The sequence below is a fragment of the Hemiscyllium ocellatum genome, chromosome 1, assembly GCF_020745735.1.
Source record: "Hemiscyllium ocellatum isolate sHemOce1 chromosome 1, sHemOce1.pat.X.cur, whole genome shotgun sequence".
Taxonomy (NCBI): domain Eukaryota; kingdom Metazoa; phylum Chordata; class Chondrichthyes; order Orectolobiformes; family Hemiscylliidae; genus Hemiscyllium; species Hemiscyllium ocellatum.
In genome coordinates this window covers 105,237,495-105,260,029 of record NC_083401.1, presented here as the reverse complement: position 1 = coordinate 105,260,029, position 22,535 = coordinate 105,237,495, and the positions used below count along the sequence as shown (strand labels likewise).

Genomic DNA, 22,535 nt, shown 5'->3' with positions numbered 1-22,535 from the left:
ACATTGGAGAGACTAGACGCCTCCTCGCAGAGTGCTTCAGGAAACATCTACGGGACACCAGCACCAATCAATCCCACCGCCCTGTGGCCCAACATGTCAACTCCCCCTCCCATTCTGCTGAGGACATTCAGGTCCTGGGCCTCCTCCACTGCCGCTCCCTCACCACCCGACACCTGGAGGAAGAACGCCTCATTTTCCGCCTCGGAACACTTCAACCCTAGGGCATCAATGTGGACTTCACCAGTTTCCTCATTTCCCCTTTCCCCACCTCACCCCAGCTCCAATCTTCCAGCTCAGCACTGTCCTCGTGATCTGTCCTACCTGCCTATCTTCCTTTCCACCTATCCAATCCAATGCAAAGGCATTAACTGCTAACTCTCAGTTAGCAATGTGGGTTTCTTTCTTGCTCTCTCCCCCTCTCGCGCTCTCTTTCTCTCTCGTGCGCTCACTTGTTCGCGCTCTCTCTCTCTCTCTCTCTTTCCTGCACTGGCCTCACCATGTGCTTCCTTTATCAGTTCTTCTCCCTTTTAAAAGTGCTGTTGTTTTGGCTTTTTTTTTCTCTAAAATTCAAAACCAATGCAACAGCATATAAAACAGTAATTGCTGCTCCTGGAATTTGAGGAAATCACCTCCAACACTTAAAATACCTCAAAAGAGGAGCAGCTGTTACAGCCAGAACTGTTTTCCTGTTCTCCATCTTGAATTACCCAGAATCCCAGAGTACAGGTTGAGCATGTTTCCCCTGTACTCTTTGGAGTTCAGAAGAATGAGTGGTGACCTTATTGAAACATTAAGATTCTTAGGAAACATGGTAGAAACAGAAGTTGTTTCCCCTTGTGGGAGAGTTTACAACCAGAGGGCATAATCTGAGGGTAAGGGATCGCCCATGTAAAACAAGCATAATGACGAATTTGTTCTTGGAGGATATTAATCTTTGAAATTCGTTACTATCAAGGGCTGTTGAGGTTGGGTCCTTAAGTATTTTCAAGCCTGAGGTAGACATTTTTAATTAGTAAGGAAATTGAGGATTAGGAGTAAAGATGGGAAAGTAGAGTTGACGATTGTCAGATTAACCATGATCTCACTAAACGGTGGAACATTCCCGTTGGACTGAATGGTTCAACTTCTGTTTCTATGCGTTATGATCTAATGGACAGTTTAGGAGGAGTCCGGCTATAATGTACTCACTGCAAGATTCCTAGCCTCTGACCAGCTCTTGTAGCCACAGAATTTATATGGTTCGGTTTCTGGTCAGTGGTAACTCTGAGGATGTTGCTAATTGTCAAACCAAATCTGAATATTGTCCAGATCTTGCTGCTACTGGACATGGATTACTTCTGTATCTGTGGAGTGACAAATGGTGCTCAATACCGTGAAATCTTCAATGAACATCCCCAATTTTGACCTTATGATGGAGGGAACATCATTCATCAAGCAGCTGAAGATGATTGATCTTTAGGATACAACCCTGAGGAACTCCTGCAGAGATTCCCTGGAAATGAGATGGCAGACCTCCAACAACCACAATTGATTTTGTTTCAGCTAGGTATGACTCCAACCAGTTTAAGTTTTTCCTTTGATTCCCATTAATACTGGTTTTGCAAGGGTCCTTTGGTGCCACACTCAGTTGAGTGTGTCCATGATGTCAAGAGCAGTCATTTTTTTCTTCACCTTTGGAATCTGCTGTTCTGTCCGTGTTTTAACCAAGGCAATAATGAGGTAAGGAGGTGAATGGCTCTAACAGAATCCAAACTGAGTACCGTTAAGCAGGTTATTGCTAGGTGAGTGCTGCCTGGTAGCACTTTTAGTGATCCTGCCTATCATTTTACTGTGATTGAAAGTAGGTTGATGGATGGTTTTTGGCCTGGTTGAATTTGCCTTATGTTTTTGTGCAAAGACAGAGTTAGGCAATTTTTCACATGGTTGGGTAGATGCCAGTATACAGTTGTACAGTAACAGAAATGTGGAAATTCTAGGGTACAATGCTTTAGTATTATTGCTTGAATGTTATCTGGGGCTATAGCTTTACAATATCCAGTGCCTTCAGTTTGTTAATATCATGTGGAATGGATCTGCTGCATTAATTTTCACCTACACTTTTTTAAAAAAAAATTTGAATGCTCTCCTGACTGGCATCCCATCCATTCAACTTTCTAAACTTGAGCATGTATCCTCTCCAGCAGTATTATCCTACTCATGTATCTCACATCTTAGATGATCTTGTACCATTTTCAGGTTTGATGACACATCTGTGAAGAACCTCGAAAGGTTCTGCATTAAAGATGCAGAATAAATGATAATTGTTTTTTCTATAATTCTCATACATTTTTTTTTCATTTTAGCTATTCATTTGAGCAGACAGAACATTTTTTGAAGTCAGTATTTGATTGCAATGCAGAGTCAACAAAAACCATTGCAGTTCTTGAAAGCGTCCATCAAAATGAACCAACTGTGGGTCGAAACAAGAAGGTAAACCATGTACTGAAACTTCTTTAAAACACTTAAAGGCTACAGAGGATACAATTATTGAAAATTATTCACCCTTTTGTTTCAACATAAATAATATTCAGAATATTGTATCTGTAAAGCAGTAGGCATTATTGCATTGTTCCTCACTGTGTGTCTGTGAGAGGGAAGTACAATGAATTTATGATCAAAATGAAGACAGTATTCAATCTTGATGTTTAATTCCAATATTTAGGTTTCATGCTTATGTAATTTTTTTTCTTGTTCCCTCTTTACCAGTGTTTTCACAATATTTGCTTTGTGGCCTTTATTAAATACAGTTATTCCCCCACATCTGCAAGAGTTCCATTCCTGAAAATTCCTGTGAATTATGAAATTCATGAGGGCGGAGCTTGTTTTAAAATGGATTAAAAATCACAGATACTGTGATTTCACAGATACAGAGGATTTACTGTACCAAGTGTTGTTTAACAGTGCAACTTATTTTAAATTGGAACAGATATAAGATGTGCAGAGCTTTTTCAGTTACAAAGGATTACATGTGTATTCTCTCACCATTGGAATTGGATCCTGTAAAATTGTCACAAAAACAAGAGCTTTTGCGATCTGGATTGGATTCAGATAATTAAACATTTTTCTAAATCATTGTAGGGATAGATATTGGAAATGCATTCTTTTATACTTTAGCTGTAAGTGTCTTTTTTTTAAAAGAGTCATGTTACAACAGATGCTTGTGGTTTGTGTTATTTACCAGTCAATAGAGACTGGTGATGAGAACAATTCAACAAGCTGCTGGAGGAATAATCTATAAACATCTGCACATTTCAATTTACAATACTCAGTATCTTGGCTGTGTGGATGTCTTGCATTCTGTCTAAATTTTGCTGAGAATGTTCAGCAGGATTGCTTTCCAGTTGGAGAAATTAATGTTGCTTTCACAATTATCACTATTAATATAATTTTGTATGCCATTTATTTCTGTTTCAGGACATGGTGAACAAGGATTTTAAGGAAATGGACAATGAGCGTACATTCCAGGATGCAGAATTCCCAAATTATGAAGACTTTCGAGCTGAAGCAGTTTTGCATCGTCGCAAGCAGCAGGAATGCTTCAGTAAGGCAGCAGAAGCTTATCGAAGGGGCATGAAGCCAGTAGCCACATTTTATGCACAGCAGGTAAGGGCGCTAAAATGTAGCAGTGATCAAGTTGCTGAGTAAATAGCTGATTCTGACATTTTCTCATTTGTGCAACTACAAATCAAACAGACAATAACACCTACATCTTTGCAAGTGAACGGATTCAGCGCACACAAATGCCATCTTATTGGAGACTTGTTGGGTGAATGAAAACCTCAATGACAGACATCTTTGGAGGGAAAATGGAAAGCCACAGGAAATTTGTCTTTCTGTGGTAATGGATAAAAAAGCACAGGTGTTGCATTATATTGTTTTGAATGTAATCCTCCAGGTTTTTCTTATTTATACTGTTTTACAAATTATATATCAATAAGAAAACTGATACACATTCATTGTGGATATGCCATCTGCTAAATTTGTATTCTTCCCTTGCTGCAATGTGTGAGATTTGAAAAATGCATCACTGTTGCAAAGAACTTTTTTATTCACTCTCAGGATGAGGGCATCACTGGCTAGGTCAGTATTTATTGTCCATCCGCAGTGCTGGCTGAACAACACCAAACTGTGAAATTAATGTGCCAGATACTTCTTTTGATATCACTGATAAATTGCATTTATTGAATATATGATTAATATGATCATCTTCACCCCTGGCATTACTGATTGTTATTATGGCACACTAAATATACATACATTTGATTTGAATATAATTTTATTCATGATAGTCTGTTAGATTCATTCTCAAGAAAATAATTGAATTATTGTAGTCAAAGCATTTTAAAATCTCAGTCTAATTTAAGTTGTTAGGTTACGCGTTCAGATGCCTTTTAAATGTATGTGAATAGGAAGGATTTAGAGGGATATAGACCAAGTGCTGGCAAATGGGACTAGATTAGGTAAGGATATCTGGTCGGCATGGGCGAGTTGGACCAACGAATCTGTTTCCATGCTGTATATATCTATGACTCTATCAAGTTTTCCGTAAGAAACGGTAGAAAGGTTGGGCATGAAGAAGACTTTTATTTTTCTTTTTCAATTCTGGAGAAGAAAAATATGTTGTATAGGTTTTTCGTATTCTTTGATTAATCAAATAGCTTACCTGTGCTGACTTGTGGCTTTCAGAGGTGAACTAGATATAGTTCTGATTTGATGTCTACACCTAAGTAAATTACAGTAAGTATTCATCTGAAGCAGTTAGGTTACAAAGCCACATTATAAATATGCAAGATTAATTATGCCCATCTTCATTCAGCTAAAATGAGTTTAAAATTCCTGGCTAAATCTAATTATGAGTTCCAGGACTTTTGCAGCCAGTACTCTATTAGTAAATCCATTCCATGTATTGAAAGGAAGAAGAAAATGCTACTTTTATATCACTATTCATGACCTCAGGTTATCTCAAACACTTTACAAACAGTAACATACATCTGCATTATTATCACTAGTTAACATGTAGAAATCCATATGAGATTCTCTAAACATCACTGACAAATAATCAGTTTTCTTTTGGTTTTGTTGGTTGAGGGATCAGATGGCCTTTGCATCAAAAGAGTTTGCCAAGCTTTTGAAACTTGCACTGGGAACTTTAACATCCATCTGTGAAGAAAGATGTTACCTTCACAACATAATTTATTTCCTTCTTACTGAAGTTCAACTATAACAATTCCTCACTTGTAGTAGTTTGTAGTTTTAGTTGTAGTTTTGTTCCAAAAACCATAATTTTAAGTGAATCATAGGATGGAATTTTCCCATGTCTAGAATAGCATGGGCAATGGTGAGAAAGTTGGAAAAATATGACAAGAAAAAAAAATCAGATTGCTAACTTCAAGAAAAAGACTTGTGGTTCTTCCCTTATTGTTTATATATTGAGTTCTGAACCTTACTAACAAGTGGTGCATACCTTATTTTTATGCATTTGCTTCCCACTTGTAACTTATCTTGCCTTATGCCTAAACAGCTTCTGATTCTTTCTCTCACCCTCTCTCCCTTCCCATTGACAAATGAGTTTGGCATCAATTTACCACATGAAGGTCAGGGTGATTATCTGGCACTACAGCTTGTGCTTACTTCACTGGACCTTCTTCTAGATGCACAACACTTTTCCTGCATGCTTCATAGTCACTGCCGTCTTTCACTCTTTGTGAACACAATTCAGCATTGCCAAACCACCATTTTTATTATGTCTGCTTTCAGAACTACCTGCACAGTAATCTAAACTTTCACTTTAGGATTTCAGTTCAGAGCTTGCAAACACTTACGACTTGCATACTTCTACACACACTTCTAAACATACATGTATGGATACACACAAATGATGCTTCCAAGTGTTCTTAGCTGATTTCTTTATGGTAATTTTTAGGATCGCAACTTTTGGGCTTGCATTGTTTTTTTAGCACATGTTCTTCAGCCATATCTTACAGGCTACCAGCTCTGTGCAATCTGAGGATTTTCTTCCTTGAACAGTTGCAATAATAGATATAGAATCCCTACAGTATGGAAGCAGGCCACTCGGCTCATTGAGTCCACACCCACCCTCCAAACAGCATCCAACCAGACACATCTATCCTATCCTATCTCAATTTATCATGTGCAAATTCCACACAGTTGTCCAAGGGTTGAATCGAACCCAGGTCCCTGATGCTGTGAGGCAGCAGTGCTAACTGCTGAGCCACCATGCTGCTCTATATGAGGGTGATTGTGCTTCTGAATGTAATCTAGGTAGGGAATTCAGTCACAGCTGCTGGAGAGTGCAGCTTCAACGCCTAACTGATGCATCCTGTGAAAGTTAAGTGGCTTCCTCTTCACAGTTGGAAGCTGATCTGAGTAGGTGATGCTGGCCTTCTTTTTGTTACTGTTCACTGCATCCCACTAGTATGCGTAAGAGAAGAGAGGAAATTAATTGTGAAAAGGTGTTAAAATTCTATTCAGAATAAAAGTGAGTTTCATCACTGCACTTGTGTTCTGGGGACGGCTGCACAGCACAATGAAGCCTACATGGATGTTTGCCTCTAGATGCTTCGGTATCCTCACAAGAACATTCGCCTTTTTCTCTGGTCAGTTCCTGCATTTTTCCCTCATACAGGGTATGAAGCCTCATGTCCATCACTTTGTTGCCAGTCATAGCCCCCTCAGCCTGACTGTGAGAGACTGTTTCCACAGTGATTAAAGAGGGGGATTGAGTACAGTGGAAGTGGATGGGAGAGAATTTAAAAGTGAAAGAAGATCAAGAGAGCTGGTGAGGTCTCCCCAAGGAATGAGTAGGAAGCAAGAGAGCAGGGACATGCTTTTATAGGAGTAGAAGTGACAGTTCATGGGTCATGCTGAGAAATGTGTAGAGTGACAGAGTGAGCAGTAGAGGCAGAGAGAAGATGGTGGCACTTATCTTAGTGGAATGCAGGAGCTCACTAACTTTTGAGCATGCTGAGTATTTCTTTTAAAACAGGTGCTAGGCATTTCTTATAACATGGGACACTGTATTGACCTGGGCTGCTATCTTGGTTCAGGCCATCTGCTTCTGGTGACATGGTTTCCTTTGGCAGTCTGGAAGAAACAGCATAGGCCTTTTTCTCAACCACCATGATGATTAGCACCTCCAGCCCTCTGTTTGCAAAATAGAGTCCTGGGTGCCCTGCATCATTTGCTGAATTTCAGTGGTGTAGGGCCATAGTGTGAGGGCTAATTTCTGGCTTGCAGCTTGGAAAGTGCTATGGAGTTGGAACTTAAGCTCCAGAGGAACTGTTCATTCCACACAATTGCATGAGAAGGTGCCACAGAGGTCAGTTGTATAATGAATGAGCAGAAGAGCAGACCATTACATGGAAAAAGCTGAAATAGACCACCAGGGTTAAGTATGTGGTGCTGGAAAAGCACAGTAGGTCAGGCAGCATCCAAGGAGCAAGAGAATCGACATTTCGGGCATTAGCCCTTCATCAGAACCACCAACCATGAATTTCCCTAATAAAAATACTTTGTCAAAAATAGGAACTTTTAGCACACAATTTCCTTTGGGAATTGAGGCAAAACAAGAGTTACTTTGCTTCCTTTGAACATTTCTTATCTGGAAAAAAAATAATATAAAAGTTGGAATACGATGTAGTGCATGTGCACCACTCTGTATTTCTAGTTGAAATAATGCACAAATAGTCATCAAATATAAATTAAATAGTTTAAATCCAAATCCAATAATACTCAACAAAAGAACTGCTGATGCTGGAAATGTGCAGAAAAACAGAAGTTGCTGGAATAACTCAACAGATCTGTCAGTATCTGTGGATTGAAATCCGTCAATATTTTGGGCCTGAAACTGTTCTGAAAGAGTCACTGGAACTGAAACATTGCCTCTGCCTTTTCTCCATTCACGGTGTCAACTTGCTGAGTTACTCCAGCAATTTCTGTTTTTGTTTCGGATAACACTCATAGAGTCATAGAAACGCAGAGTACGGAAACAGATCTTTCAATTCAACTCGTCCAGCCAAACAGATATCCTAAATAAATCTAGTCCCATTTTCTGCAACTTGGGACATATCCCGCTAAACCCTTCCTATTCCTAATGTTGTGATTGTATCAATCTCCATCATTTTCTCTGGCAGCTCATTCCATACACGTACCACCCTCTGCATGAAAAGTTTGCCCCTTAAGTTCCTTTTTAATTTCCCTGCCCCCCCACCTCCCCTGAAACCTATGTCTTCTAGTTTTGGACTGTCCCACCCTGCGGAAAAGACCTTGTCTATTTACCCTATCCATGTCCATCATGATGTTATAAACCTCTTTACGGTCACCCATCAGCCTCCAATGCTCCAAAGAAAATGGCCCCAGCCAATTCAGCCTCTCCATATAGCTCAAACCTACCAGCCCTAGCAACATCCTTGTAAACCTTTATTGAACCCTTTCAGGGAGACCAGAAATGCATCCAGTATTCAGTAGTCCTCTACAGCTGCAATATTACCTCCGAACTTCTATACTCCATGCAACAAATCAATAAAGGCAAGTATACCAAAGACCTTTGTCACTATCCTCTCCATCTTCACGGAACTATAAACCTGCACTCCAAGATCTCTTTGTTCAGCAACACTCCCCAGGACCTTACCATTTAAGTGTATAAGTCCTGCCCTGATTTGCCTTTCCAAAATGCAGCACCTCACATTTATTTAAATTAAAGTCCGTCTGCTACTCCTCAGCCCATTAGCCCATCCTGTTGTACGCTGAGGTAACTAGCTTCACTGTCTACTAACCTCCAATTTTGGTGTCATCTGCAAATTTACCTCCTATGTTCAAATCATTTATATAAATGATGAAAAGCAGTGGACCCAGCACCAATCCTTGTGCCACACCACTGGTGACAGGCCTCCAGTCTGAAAAGCAACCCTCCACTACCACCTCTTTCTTCTATCTTTGAGCCAGTTCTGCATCCAAAAGGTTAGTTCTCACTGTATTCTACTCAGTAGTCTCTTTCTTAACCAGTCCTTCTAGTTTGGCAATGCCTTGTTTCAGCTCCAGTTAATTGGTTCTGAGATGGCTGATGCCCGAAACGTCGATTCTCCTGCTGCCTGACCTGCTGCGCTTTTCCAGCAACACATTTTCAGCGCTGAGATGGCTGATACCTCAATGTGCAATCTGCAAACTTTGCCACCTATGGGTTAGGTGCTGTTTGGAGGCTTAGTGAGCTGAGTTGGGAGATTTATGCACAGGCTCCTCTGCTTTAATTTCACTTCTGCATTTTCCTGTTGAATTCTGTGTTTGTAATCTACCTGAATGGCATTCTCATATTTTCGACAATCACCATAAGTTGGTTAACCTCTTCTTTAAGAATTTCACTGAAGTATTGCATTAAAACTGGCTTTGAGTGATTACTGCCTTGATGCAAGGCACTCTCACTGGCTTTAAAATGGCCTGACCCCCCCCCTCACCCACTGAAGAAATGAATGAGAGCAGACTTGGAGTTCCCAAATTAATTAGGAAATTAGTCAGCCTCCTGAAGGCTCAGTACTGTGCAGCTTGAATTTTTCATGCCAACAAGCTCTGGCACAAGGAAATCAATTTTACAATGTACATTACAGTAACAAGTGTCTCTCTCAAACAGACTTTAGGTGAGACAGAGCCATTTTAATGTAAAGCTAGGACTCCAAAGTTCAAATAAGTTTGGACAGTCCAGAAATGAGGTTTTTCTACCATAAAATGTACACTCCTGGTTGCTGTTGTTTCCCTCCAAAAAGTGACCTGTTGATTTGAATATTCTTGAAGATTAGATTAGATTACTTAGTGTGGAAACAGACCCTTCAGCCCAACAAGTCCACACCGACCCGCCGAAGCGCAACCCACCCAGACCCCTACCCCTTTACCTAACACTATGGGCAATTTAGCATGGCCAATTTACCTGACCTGCACATCTTTGGACTGTGGGAGGAAACCGGAGCACCCGGAGGAAACCCACGCAGACACGGGGAGAACGTGCAAACTCCACACAGTCAGTCGCCTGAGTCGGGAATTGAACCCAGGTCTCTGGCGCTGTGAAGCAGCAGTGCTAACCAAATTTGCTTCAGAATTTTTTGAAAAAGATTCATAGTTCTCTCATGCAAATGAATGTCCATGGTGGCACTCAATTCATTATGACAGCCCTTAAGTCACTGAAGCCCCATCATATCACGCCAATAATGCACGACAATGCTAAATTGAAATTTAACATAACAGTTGGAAATATCATTCAAGACAAAATGATAAGAAAACGATGATCACCTTATTAAAATTGTATTGTAGACCCCCCCCCCTAATAGTCAGAGGGAAATTGAGAAACAAATTTGTAAGGAGATCTCAGCTATCTGTAAGAATAATAGAGTGGTTATGGTAGGGGATTTTAACTTTCCAAACATAGACTGAGACTGTTAAGGGTTAAGACAAAGAGGAATTTGTTAAGTGTGTATACAAGAAAATTTTCTAATTCAATATGTGGATGTACCTACTAGGGAAGGTGCAAAACTTGGCCTACTCTTGGGAAATAAGGCAGGGCAGGGCAGGAGCAGATTGGGGCCAGTGACCGTAATTCTATTAGTTTTAAAATAGTGATAGAAAAGGAGAGACCAGATCTAAAAGTTCTAAATTGGAGAAAGGCCAATTATGACAGTATTAGGCAAGAACTTTCAAAAGTTAACTGGGGGCAGATGTTCGCAGGTAAAGGGACAGCAGGAAAATGGGAAGCCTTCAGAAAAATGATAACGAGAGTCCAGAGAAAGTATAGTCCTGCCACGGTGAAAGGAAAGTTTGGTAGGTATAAGGAATGCTGGATGACTAATGAAATTGAGGGTTTGTTTTTAAAAAAAAGCATATGTCAGGTACAGGCAGGATAGATCAAGTGAATTGCGAGTTTTGAGAAGATTTGTGCCTCAGATTGAGGTTCTGGATATAGGTTTGCTCGCAGAGCTGGAAGGTTCATTTTCAGATGTTTTGTCACCATACTAAGTAACATCTTCAGTGACCTCTGGACGAAGCACTGCTGATGATTCCTGCTTTCTATTGATATGTTTGGGTTTCTTTGGGTTGGTGATGTCATTTCCTATCATGATGTAATTTCCTGTTCTTTTTCTCAATGGGTGGTAAATCAGGTCCAAGTCAATGTGTTTGTTGATAGAGTTCCGGTTGGAATGCCATGCTTCTAGGAATTCTCGTGTGTCTCTGTTTGGCTAGTCCTAGGATGGATGTGTTGTCCCAGTCGAGTACTGTCCTTCCTCATCTGTATGTAAGGATACTAATGAGAGAGGGTCATGTCGTTTCGTGGCTAGTTGATGTTCGTATATCCTGGTAGCTAGTTTTCTGCCTGTTTGTCCAATGTAGTGTTTGTTACAGTCCTTGCACGGTGTTTTGCATGATTTTCCAGCACCAGCCTTTTGAAGGCAGATTCAGGCCCTGGAAGGGCTGCCTGTTTCCTTCAGATAGGCTGTCAAGCAAAGTCATTAAGAGCCTATGTAACAGTAGTTTAAGGAGGCTAACTGGGATTTTCCAGCTGGCTTCTGGTGTCCTGACATGACGGGATGGGAGAGGATTTAGTTTAATGCCTGGAGCATGCAGTCAATTCTAGGCTGGGATATCAACACTCCAACTAGGCTTATTGGAGTTCCCTCCTTGTGTGCAAATATAGCCAAAGGTCACTCTGTAAAGAAATCTCCCCCTCTAACCCCACAGCATTAGTATGGCTGCTTTCTCTGGTTTCAATTTGAATTTTTCAAAAAGTTGATGAGGTAGTACTTTCATATTTAAACATCGTTAACTACTCCTTTTTACTGCAACTTGCTGCAATTGGAATGTCTCTGATAGAATCTAGCTTGGTGAGGCAATGGGGTCTGGTGGTATTTATCACTGGACTGTTAATTCTGGGGAGCTGGGTTCAAATACCATCATAGCAGATGATAGAATTTGAATTCAATGAAAATCTGGAATAAGAATCTAATGATAGCTATGAATCCATTGTCAATTGTCGGGAAACATCCCAGTTGATTCACTCATGTTTTCTAGGGAAAGAAACGGCCATCCTTACCTGGTCTGGCCTACATGTGACTCTAGACCCACAGCACATGGTTGACTTTTAATTGCCTCAGGACAACTCTCATCCTGTGAATGAATTTTAAAAAAACACCATTTGCCACTCTTAACTGTATAAGGAACCTGTCTCTGTATTAATTGAGAGGTGTCCCATTTAAAATCCTGGCTTTTTTTACCCCTTTAGGAATGAGTTTAGAACTTGGTCTTGCACTGGCCATTATTGGGAAGAAAAATGTAAGGGATAATGTTTTTATGATTTTACTGATTATAAAAAGAAATCATTTGAACTTTCAGAAAATCTGATAAACTGAAATGATTGGAAACATAATCCTACATTATTGGAACGGGCACATTTGGAATCAGAAACAGTCCAAATAGATGCTTCCTGTCCCTGAAGTGAAACTTCAGTTCAGTGTGCTTTGAATACAAATTATTATGATGTGCAAGTTGCTCATAACCAGAATAAGGTTTGTACTGGTGTACAGAGCACGTCCAGATAGTTCAGAGCAGTGAGAATGTCTTGAAAACCATACTACATTTACTAGAATTACATTAACCTTTTGATGCTAAAAAGCACTATTTTACTTGGCCAGAAATTTGTTAGTTTAACTGTTTGCAATGTAATACTTTGTGCTTTAATGCAACCACTATTTTTAAAGGGTCACCTTCATGGCGAAAAGATGAAACAAGCCAACCACAGAGCTGCTGTAAAAATTTTGAAGCAAGTGAATGTGTCTTTACTTCCTCAAAATGTTTTAGATCTGCATGGCCTTCATGTAGAAGAAGCCCAGTACCACCTGGAAAAAGTGCTATTTGAGAAGATCGATGGTAAGTCACTCATATAATGTATATCATCAAAGAAATTAAAGGAATCAACCCCTGGAAAGATAAAGAAAGTTGCTTTGCTTACTATATGTCTATAATATGGCACATCTCTAATTCAAATGGTGGCAAGATGTTATAACATGGGCTGTTGCTCATCTACTCCTGGCCTCTCGTGTGTCCTCTAGTTTAATTGCTCCAATTAGGAATCAAAGGTTATTTGGGTATTTAAAGGTTGTAACGTTAAGCTAAAAATCAGCTGCAGTCATAAGACCAAAAGGATTTGGAGCAGAAGTTAGGCATTCGGCCCATTGACTCTGCTCTACTAATCAATGAAATCGTAGCTAATCTGATAATGCTCACTTCCAATTTCCTGCCTTTTCCTTTAACCTCTTGATTCTTTGTTGATTAATAATCTGTACATCTCAACCTTGATTATACTTAATGGCGCAGCCTCTCTACAGTAAAAAAAATTCTTGAGTGATGAAGCATGCTTGAAGAACAATTTGACTAACTCATGCACTGATTTATTACGTTCAAATACTTGTGAAAGTATACTTAATGTAAGAAACAGGATTCAAAATAATACAAACGGTTACAAAAATAAAAGGCAACTCACAATTTACAATGACTACAATGTCCAAAAATGGCTGTAGAAATATAGAGTTTTGATGGATTTTCGGCTGTTATGATGATAGAATGGATTTTTAAAATCAGCTGTGTACATAATAAAGAATAGTGATGCAGTTACTAATACATAAAAGAATAAAGCCTGCATTTGTATAGCATTAAAGTTCCAAAGCATTTCACAGCCAGTGAGGTTTTTTCACATTCTAGTTGCTAGTGTAATTTACGGAAATGCTGCTAATTGTGCATATCAAATCTCTCAGACAGGCAAAAACAATTGGTCAGGTAATTTATTTTAGTGGCATTATTTGAGGATTCTATTTGTTCATAGGATATGCAATATTAACTCAAGATACCGGATGTGACTTTAGTTTACTATCTCCTGCAACAGATGGCATCTCTAACAAAACAGCACTTCCTCAGTACTGCACTTAAGTATTGATCTATGTCATGTGTTCGCAACTCTGGAATAAGGCTTAATCCTTTCTGACTTAAAAGTGAGAGTGCTAATATTGAATTAAGGTTGACATAGAAATTTGAGATGGTAAAATTTTAGCATTATCATGACTGCTGATTAGATTAAATTGAATATCTTCATGTTTATCTTATTGTTGTTTCTGGAAATAACTTAAATCAAATGAGTTGATTAATAGGATTTTAGGTAAACCCATCTGTCTGAGAGCCTAGCTTGTGTAACACTTAACAAGAAAAGACCATTAGAATGCTTGAAGGCCATTGTTTATGCATTTCTTAATTCATGAAGTGACAAGACCTGCTTCAACTTTTACAATTGTTTATTTCAGAATACCAACAAAAAGGTGGTAAATCTTACCTGACTGTCATAACCGGAAGGGGAAGCCATAGCCAAGGAGGAGTAGCACGTATTAAACCAGCTGTTATTGACTACCTCAAAACCCACAACTTCAGGTATGTTTAGGCTATATAGCTTCTTAGAGAATGAAAGTTAAAACAGATAAGAGTAATGTTTTAGTTGACCTACTCACTGTCAACTGTTTTAAATTTCATATTTTCTATTTTCTGCCAAAACAATAAGAATAAAAAAGTCCTTCTTTGAAGCAGCAACTTATTGTTTCTGTCCTTCAATGTGCCAACACCACTTCTCATAAATCTATTTGGATTAGACTCCTATTTATGAAAAAAGGGTACGCAGGAACAATCATGCTGATTTTAAATAAATTATATTTAATATTTTCATTTAAAAATTTGTGTGGTCTCAATTTCTCAAAATGCATTGTTGCAAAGCACGGAAGAGAATAATACAATGCTGAATCAGTTCTTTTTGTTAAGAGAAGCAAAGATTGCAGGATAACACTCTGATAGTGGGAATACTTTATCCTTGGAGTGATTATGGAGAAGACATTGTTTTCAGCTTCTCCTAGGAACTCTCTTCTCCTCTTCTTCCCAAGTCATTCACAAACATTGAACCAAACCGTGCAATAACTTGGTGTTTAATACTACTCCACTTCCTATAAATCACAATACAACTTCTTTCAACCATCACAACATTTTTTCAATCGCAGCTTCTTTGTCACTGAAATCCTTAATCATGCTTTGTCATCTCCAGTGTTTTCCCCACTGGCTTCTCATGTTCCTTCCTCCAAAAACTTTAACTTTCCAAAATGCAGCAGTCCAATTACTGAACTATTCTAAATCTAATTACCTGCTACCCTTGAACTTAATAACCTACATTGTTTGTTTACCCTATGCACATGATAGTTTAAGCTTATCCTCTTTAAATTCCTTCACAGCTATATAACACTCTCCAATCTTGTACCCACATCCCCACAATGAGTGACTTTTGGCTGTTGACCAAATGGTCTTGTTTGTGACTATTCTTGGTGGCAGGGGTAGTGGAATCTATTGCAAACATACTAATAAGAAAATAAACCACTTGAGCTTTCAGCAAAGATGGTTAATCGAAAATGTTTGGAAATGTAGTCTTGCATTTTTGGATTAATGTCTGTTGTTATGATGCAATTCAAGTGCTTAGTCGAATGCATTAATTTGAATATGATCTTAATTATTTAAAGTATAGCATTTTCAGCTATTAAATGCAACAATTAATGGGAGTACTATTTAAAAAAAAGTCTTACATTTAAATGACACCTCACAACTTTGGACATTCCAAAGCATCATATAACGAATTAAGTAAGGTTAAAGCATAAAATGTAGGTGAGAATTTGTGTCTAGCAAACTTGCACAAAGACCATTGCAGTAATGATCAGGTTGTCTTTTAAAATGTTGATTAAGGGATAAATATTGGCTGTGTTACTGAGGACAACTCTCAATCAAAATTGCATCACATGCTTTTACATCCACCTGAGACAGCAGACAAGGCCTTTGTTTTTAACATTTAAAAGATAACCCCTCTGACAGTGCGATATTTCCTTTATACTGCACTGGAGTATCAGCCAAGTTCATTATACTCAAGTCTCTGGGGTGGAATTTAAACTCTGCAATCTTCTGACACTGTGGCAAAAAATGCTACAAATGGCAACTGAATTGATTCAATCCGTGCTTGTTTTGTTTTAGATTCACCGAGCTACAGCAAGGTGTTGTGAAAATCAAGTTGAATTAAAGAATGATTTGACGAGAAAAATCCTTCCCAATTCTGAAAGTATGCAACTATCTCGTGGTTTTATTGTTACTGCATCAAAACAAGCATTTAAGCATGTGGTGCTTTCTTTTTAAGTGGCAACACTCAGGGATTTCCAGCAGCATTGAATACAATGAAACTTTTATTATGGTATGTTGAAGTATGTCTATTTGACTTGTACTGGGGTAAGGCATATTTTAACCTGAAATGTTGTTCTGATAAGTATACTCATCATAAGATTGAACCTTTTTAAAATTTCTTTTAAATAATTGTCCTAATCCTTTAGTTTCTCTTTGTAGTATTTTGAAATATCAGTACAGGTTAGGAACTGTCCATTCTGAAACATCAAGACTGCTAAAATTTGTTTCATTGATTACTCCACCTACATGCTACAGTTGAAAGGATTTCTCCTTGCCATCCCTTGAATTTCAGAAAGATTATCTTTAGTCGGTATAAAGTAAAATTTGTGGGATACTAGAACTATTAGTGAGACGGAGTAAAATAAGTCCTTCAAGGTTTGTGCGAAGATTTGTAGCTCGGGTGCTCGTTGTTGTGGTTCTGTTCACCGAGCTGGAAGTTTTTGTTGCAAACGTTTCGTCCCCGGCTAGGCGACATCATCAGTGCTCTGGAGCCCCCTGCGAAGCGCTTCTTTGATGTTTCTTCCGGTATTTATAGTGGTCTATCCTTGCCGCTTCTGGGTGTCGGTTTCAGCTGTCCGCTGTAGTGGTTGGTATATTGGGTCCAGGTCGATGTGTTTGTTGATGGAGTTTGTGGATGAATGCCATGCCTCTAGGAATTCCCTGGCTGTTCTCTGTCTGGCTTGCCCTACGATAGTAGTGTTTTCCCAGTCGAATTCATGTTGCTTGTTGTCTGCGTGTGTGGCTACTAGGGATAGCTGGTCGTGTCGTTTCGTGGCTAGTTGATGTTCATGTATGTGGATTGTTAGCTGTCTTCCTGTTTGTCCTATATAGTGTTTTGTGCAGTCCTTGCATGGTATTTTGTAAACTACATTAGTTTTGCTCATGTTGGGTATCGGGTCCTTTGTTCTAGTGAGTTGTTGTCTGAGCGTGGCTGTTGGTTTGTGTGCTGTTATGAGTCCTAAGGGTCACAGTAGTCTGGCTGTCAGTTCTGAAACGCTCCTGATGTATGGTAGTGTGGCTAGTCCTTTTGGTTGTGGCATGTCCTCGTTCCGTGGTCTGTCTCTTAGGCATCTGTTGATAAAGTTGCGCAGGTATCCGTTTTTGGCGAATACCTTGTATAGGTGTTCCTCTTCCTCTTTTTGCAGTTCTGGTGTACTGAACTAAAGAGGAAGAGGAACACCTATACAAGGTATTCGCCAAAAACGGATACCCACGCAACTTTATCAACAGATGCCTAAGAGACAGACCACGGAACGAGGACATGCCACAACCAAAAGGACTAGCCACACTACCATACATCAGGAGCGTTTCAGAACTGACAGCCAGACTACTGCGACCCTTAGGACTCATAACGGCACACAAACCAACAGCCACGCTCAGACAACAACTCACTAGAACAAAGGACCCGATACCCAACATGAGCAAAACTAATGTAGTTTACAAAATACCATGCAAGGACTGCACAAAACACTATATAGGACAAACAGGAAGACAGCTAACAATCCTCATACATGAACATCAACTAGCCACGAAACGACACGACCAGCTATCCCTAGTAGCCACACACGCAGACAACAAGCAACATGAATTCGACTGGGAAAACACTACTATCATAGGGCAAGCCAGACAGAGAACAGCCAGGGAATTCCTAGAGGCATGGCATTCATCCACAAATTCCATCAACAGACACATCGACCTGGACCCAATATACCAACCACTACAGCGGACAGCTGAAACTGACACCCGGAAGCGGCAAGGACAGACCACTATAAATACCGGAAGAAACATCAAAGAAGCGCTTCGCAGGAGGCTCCAGAGCACTGATGATGTCGCCTAGCCAGGGGACGAAACGTTTGCAACAAAAACTTCCAGCTCGGTGAACAGAACCACAACAAAATAAGTCCTTTTTAAGAAATAAAATTGAATTTGTAATTTTGTAGCCCTTTGCACAAAATTTGTGTTTGCAAATGTGACACATAAATTTTAACTAATAAAGTTCTTCACTGTACCTGGTATTTATTATTGTTTTAAAGCAGTAAAGATTCACGCATTTTTAAGTTTAGTATAATAAAGGTGGGAAAAGGTGTTGAGAATTTGCATTGGGTGTAATGCTGCTATGCTCTGTAATTCTTTTCAGTAAGTAAAATTCCCTTACTGCTATTTTGTTATAAAAATATGTAAAGTTCCCATGCAGAAAGTATTTTCTAATTGAAAATACTTGTATACATTGGCTTAGTGCTATTTTAGCTGAAAATGTGTTGCTGGTTAATGCACAGCAGGTTAGGCAGCATCCAAGGAATAGGAAATTTGACGTTTCGGGCATAAACCCTTCATCAGGAATCCTATGAATTACTATTTTAAATCTTCTCGATGGATTTGTACATTTTTTTTATGGAGATCCATCACTTTTTAAAACACTTTAATCACTAAAGATTATTTAAAACCTATCTTCAATGTTTTTTTAATTCAGCAAGTTTTCAGTAGTCTCCTGCTGTAGCAATGCTATAGACTTGCATTTTGTTGAAATAGAAATGATGTGCGCACCATGGAACATGTAACAAAGACGTCATTGTTAATCTTATAATTCTACAAGCTAGCTAGAAATAAATAGTTTTTTTGCAGTTTTATTAAACTTGTAATTACTTTAAAATGGTGCATTTTGTTTAATCGCTGACTTTTCTCTGACATAATTTACAATGATGCAATTATGTTTAAATATTAGCAGTTCAGGTTGATCTTTTAAATATGTAAATTATATACCTTTAAACATAGAAGAAAGGCTTTTCAGGGATTCCCACACTGATGAAGCAACATTTTTTTGTTGGAATCCTGTGCATTGCTGATAATGAACAGAGGGAGAATATTTTGGAAATAATTTAAAGGTTATTCTTGAAATTAGCAGTGGGTTTGAGCTTATGTATAAACTTGTTCTTCAGGTAAGTAGTTTGCTTTATTGTTCAGCAAACTGAAAGCAGTACACACTTGTCCATTCCTAAATATGTATGTCCAGCTCAGACAATTGAAATTTTAGTACTTTTGTAGCTTACTTCCCAAGATATACATTGTGTTTCAGCCTGTACTTGAGTTTTATGCTCCATATGAATCTTAGAGATTCTCTCTCTTATTCTTCTTCCCCCATGGATCCATGTGCTTTATGGCTAAGATTGATAACTTTGTAAGGAATTAAGCATAAAGCAATATTTTAGCACTCTATATTCAAGCTAAAATATACTGTATCCTCGGTCATAACTAAACTTGTGAAAGTGTTTTTAGACAAAATGTTATTTGAAGTGTAGTACAAACTGTATGTACACAACAATGACGAAATGCTTAAATAAGGTTTTAAATTTCTATCATGTTAACTATGCAGATGTTTAATTGTTGAACAAGACAGTATATCAGAAACGTTCTCTCATCAGTAATACAGAGGGCCAGGCTAAAATACTAAGTATATGAGTTCAAATCCCACTAATGGAAACTGATGGAATTTAAATTCAATTACTAATTTGTTAAAATATTTCAAATATAAAGCTAGTCTCAGTGGTGACCATGAAATCATTGTCAGTTGTTGTAAAATCCCATCTGGTTCACGAATGTCCTTTACTTGGTTTGGTCTATATGCAAGTCCAGGCACATAACAATATGATTGATTGTTAGCTGTCCTCTGAAATAGGCTAGCAAGCCATTCAGTTCAAAGATAATTAGGGATGGGGATTAAGTACTGGCCTTGTTGGTGATGTGCATATCTTGTCAAAGAATAATGGAATTTTTAAAAAGTGGACAGTTTAATGAAAGGAGGTAGTTGCTATTTTATCTTCACAAGTTTAACAGACATAAGGATCAACCATATTTACAAGGTTATAAAGGCACTTAGTACTCAGTCAATTTATATTAAATAATTATGTATACCAAAAAGATGGATCTGTGTATGTGTTATGTATGTTTCTGACAAAATCAGGTTATCCATTACTAAGGTTTATTTGATGGATTTTAATAAAGCTAGATGCAGATATAAGAATGTGGTTATTATAAAGAGGAATGGCAACAAGATCAGTTCCTCAACTGTTTATTCTTGTTAATCTTTCTGGGTTATTTAGAAAAATGTAAACTAACTTTGCATTTTTCACAGAATGACATTGAGCACACAAGTTAGGAGAATCCCTTCAGTGTATTTATTGTGAAACACTTGTTTTCCAGTCTTTCTCTGTAGCCCTTTGAAGAGAATGTTTAATTCTGGCAGATTCTCCACTCTGTGTTTTTTCCTTGTTTTTTTTTCCTTTAATTACATGTTGTTCTTCAATAAAATAAATATTTACTAATATAAGCAAAAAATGACGGAAACACTGAAGCAGCATCTGTGGAGAGAGTTATGGAGATCATCATTTATAACAAGCATTTTCTATATTTAGGATTTCTTGCATCTGCTTTTTTGTTTGACATTTTTATTTTGTGTGCCTAATATATAATATGTGATAGAATAACACTTTTGTATGTCGCAGTACATACATAAAGAATGGTTGCTGATGAATCTCCAGTTAAATATTTTACCTATTCCAAATCATTATGGAAAGTTTTTTTCCTCTGGTCTTTTTTGAAAGATAATTAACCAAAACCATTGGGTTGTTGGACCCCAAATGTTAACTCTGCCTTCTCCCCACAGATGGTGGCAGACCTGTTGAGTTTCTCCAGCAGTTTCTGTTTTTCTGTGTATGCGATTTATCTTTGATCCCTTTGCAATCGATGTTTTTTATTCTGATAACAATACTGCTCCAAGCTAAAGTTTTTGTGCACTTTCCATTCAGTTGCAAAAGTTAGTATCAGCTAATTTTCCATGACTTAACCAGAGGAATGTAAAAAGCTGGATTTCTTACATATTAGTAAAGCATAGCCATTATGCTTGGTAATCTTCTCAAGCAGATAAGAGATTAGGAATAAGAATCTTGGGTTCATTAAGAGAGCTCCCTTCTCAGTCAGATCAGTTTTAATGTAGAAAAAACATATGCTTTTTCCTCACATTAAAAATATTGAAAGTTATATTTAAGAGCCTATATAGTCCTCTAGACTGCTCGAACACTTTTTAAAATGCGACCTTATACTGTGAACTCAAACCAGAATGATATGGTCCGGCAAGAATTCTCATTAATTTTGCATTAATATGTTCAAGTGGCAGATCAGCATATACACCCCAGATTCTATTAATTATTGGATTATTGTTTCTATTTCACTTTATCAAATTTGTTTGAAGACAAAATTATACTGTCAAAAATTGCTTATATAATTGCATGTTAAAAAAATTGTCTTGACTTATTTTTAACATTAATAGTGAACTTAAAGGTTACTGACAGGTTTCAGACATTTGGGGTGTGACAACAATATGTAAATGCTTTTCACTGAATTTATGGGTTGAGATCAAACCACAATCATGACTAACGTGCAAATTATGCCCATTATTGATCCAAGGTCAATCTTGGACAGGGTACTCTGAAATTAATGTTCAGTATGTATTTGGATATTTTAGACCATGTGAATTTCTTTTACCAGACTACTGATTATTTCTGACAACAAAACTTAGTTCATTTGACTTTTATAACTTCATCTTATTATTTCATTACAAAAATCACGTAATCACATTAATCTTCCACACTAGCCATAAGGACCAAATATTACAGAATTTACACAATGTATTTTTTAACAATGCATTAAAAAAGCTGCTGGTAAAAGTTTTAATTTATTTAATATTTAACTCATTGTTTGAAGTTTTACAATCTTTTAAATCTATCAGACGAGTTATATTTGAATTTATTTTTCTCAGAACATGATGTATTTTACAAATTTTGAATAAAGGTGTTTATATTTCATGTTTATGCTTGTTTATTTGCGAGTCAATTTGTACCCATTCCAACTTTTAAGTTTGAGAACAATCAACAGGTGGAATTTCATTCTGGTGACATGAAGCACCACAAGAACATAAAGTAATTTTCTTTTTCTAAGAATGATTCTTGACATTTGTTTTAAGTCTGCATCTTAGTTTTTGGGGTACCTTTTGGTTTTCAGGTTTAGTTTTACCTTTTTCATTCTCTTTCAAAACATTAACCAAAACATTAACTCTGCTTTCTCTCCACGGATGCTGCCAGGCATCCTGAGTTTTTCCAGCAATTGCTGATTTCCAGCAGATCTTTTTTTCTGTTTGATTATAT

The 22,535-nt window shown here is 38.0% G+C and overlaps 1 protein-coding gene across 4 annotated transcripts in view; it reads left to right on the top strand.

Moving 5' to 3' along the window:
• Window positions 1-16,816, top strand: part of n4bp2 (NEDD4 binding protein 2) — a 97,457-nt gene extending 80,641 nt beyond the window's left edge. Inside the window, exons 12-16 of one of the 4 annotated variants that reach the window (XM_060824677.1) lie at window positions 2,343-2,469; window positions 3,454-3,642; window positions 12,792-12,960; window positions 14,385-14,508; window positions 16,135-16,816. In XM_060824677.1, coding sequence (XP_060680660.1) covers window positions 2,343-2,469; window positions 3,454-3,642; window positions 12,792-12,960; window positions 14,385-14,508; window positions 16,135-16,180 — 655 coding nt within the window. In that variant the 3' untranslated portion in view covers window positions 16,181-16,816. Of the gene's footprint in view, window positions 1-1,308; window positions 1,547-2,342; window positions 2,470-3,453; window positions 3,643-12,791; window positions 12,961-14,384; window positions 14,509-16,134 lie in introns of those variants that run through there. The other 3 variants (XM_060824687.1, XR_009644694.1, XM_060824701.1) reach the window with 3 other exon arrangements.
• The last annotated feature ends 5,719 nt before the right edge of the window (window positions 16,817-22,535 follow it).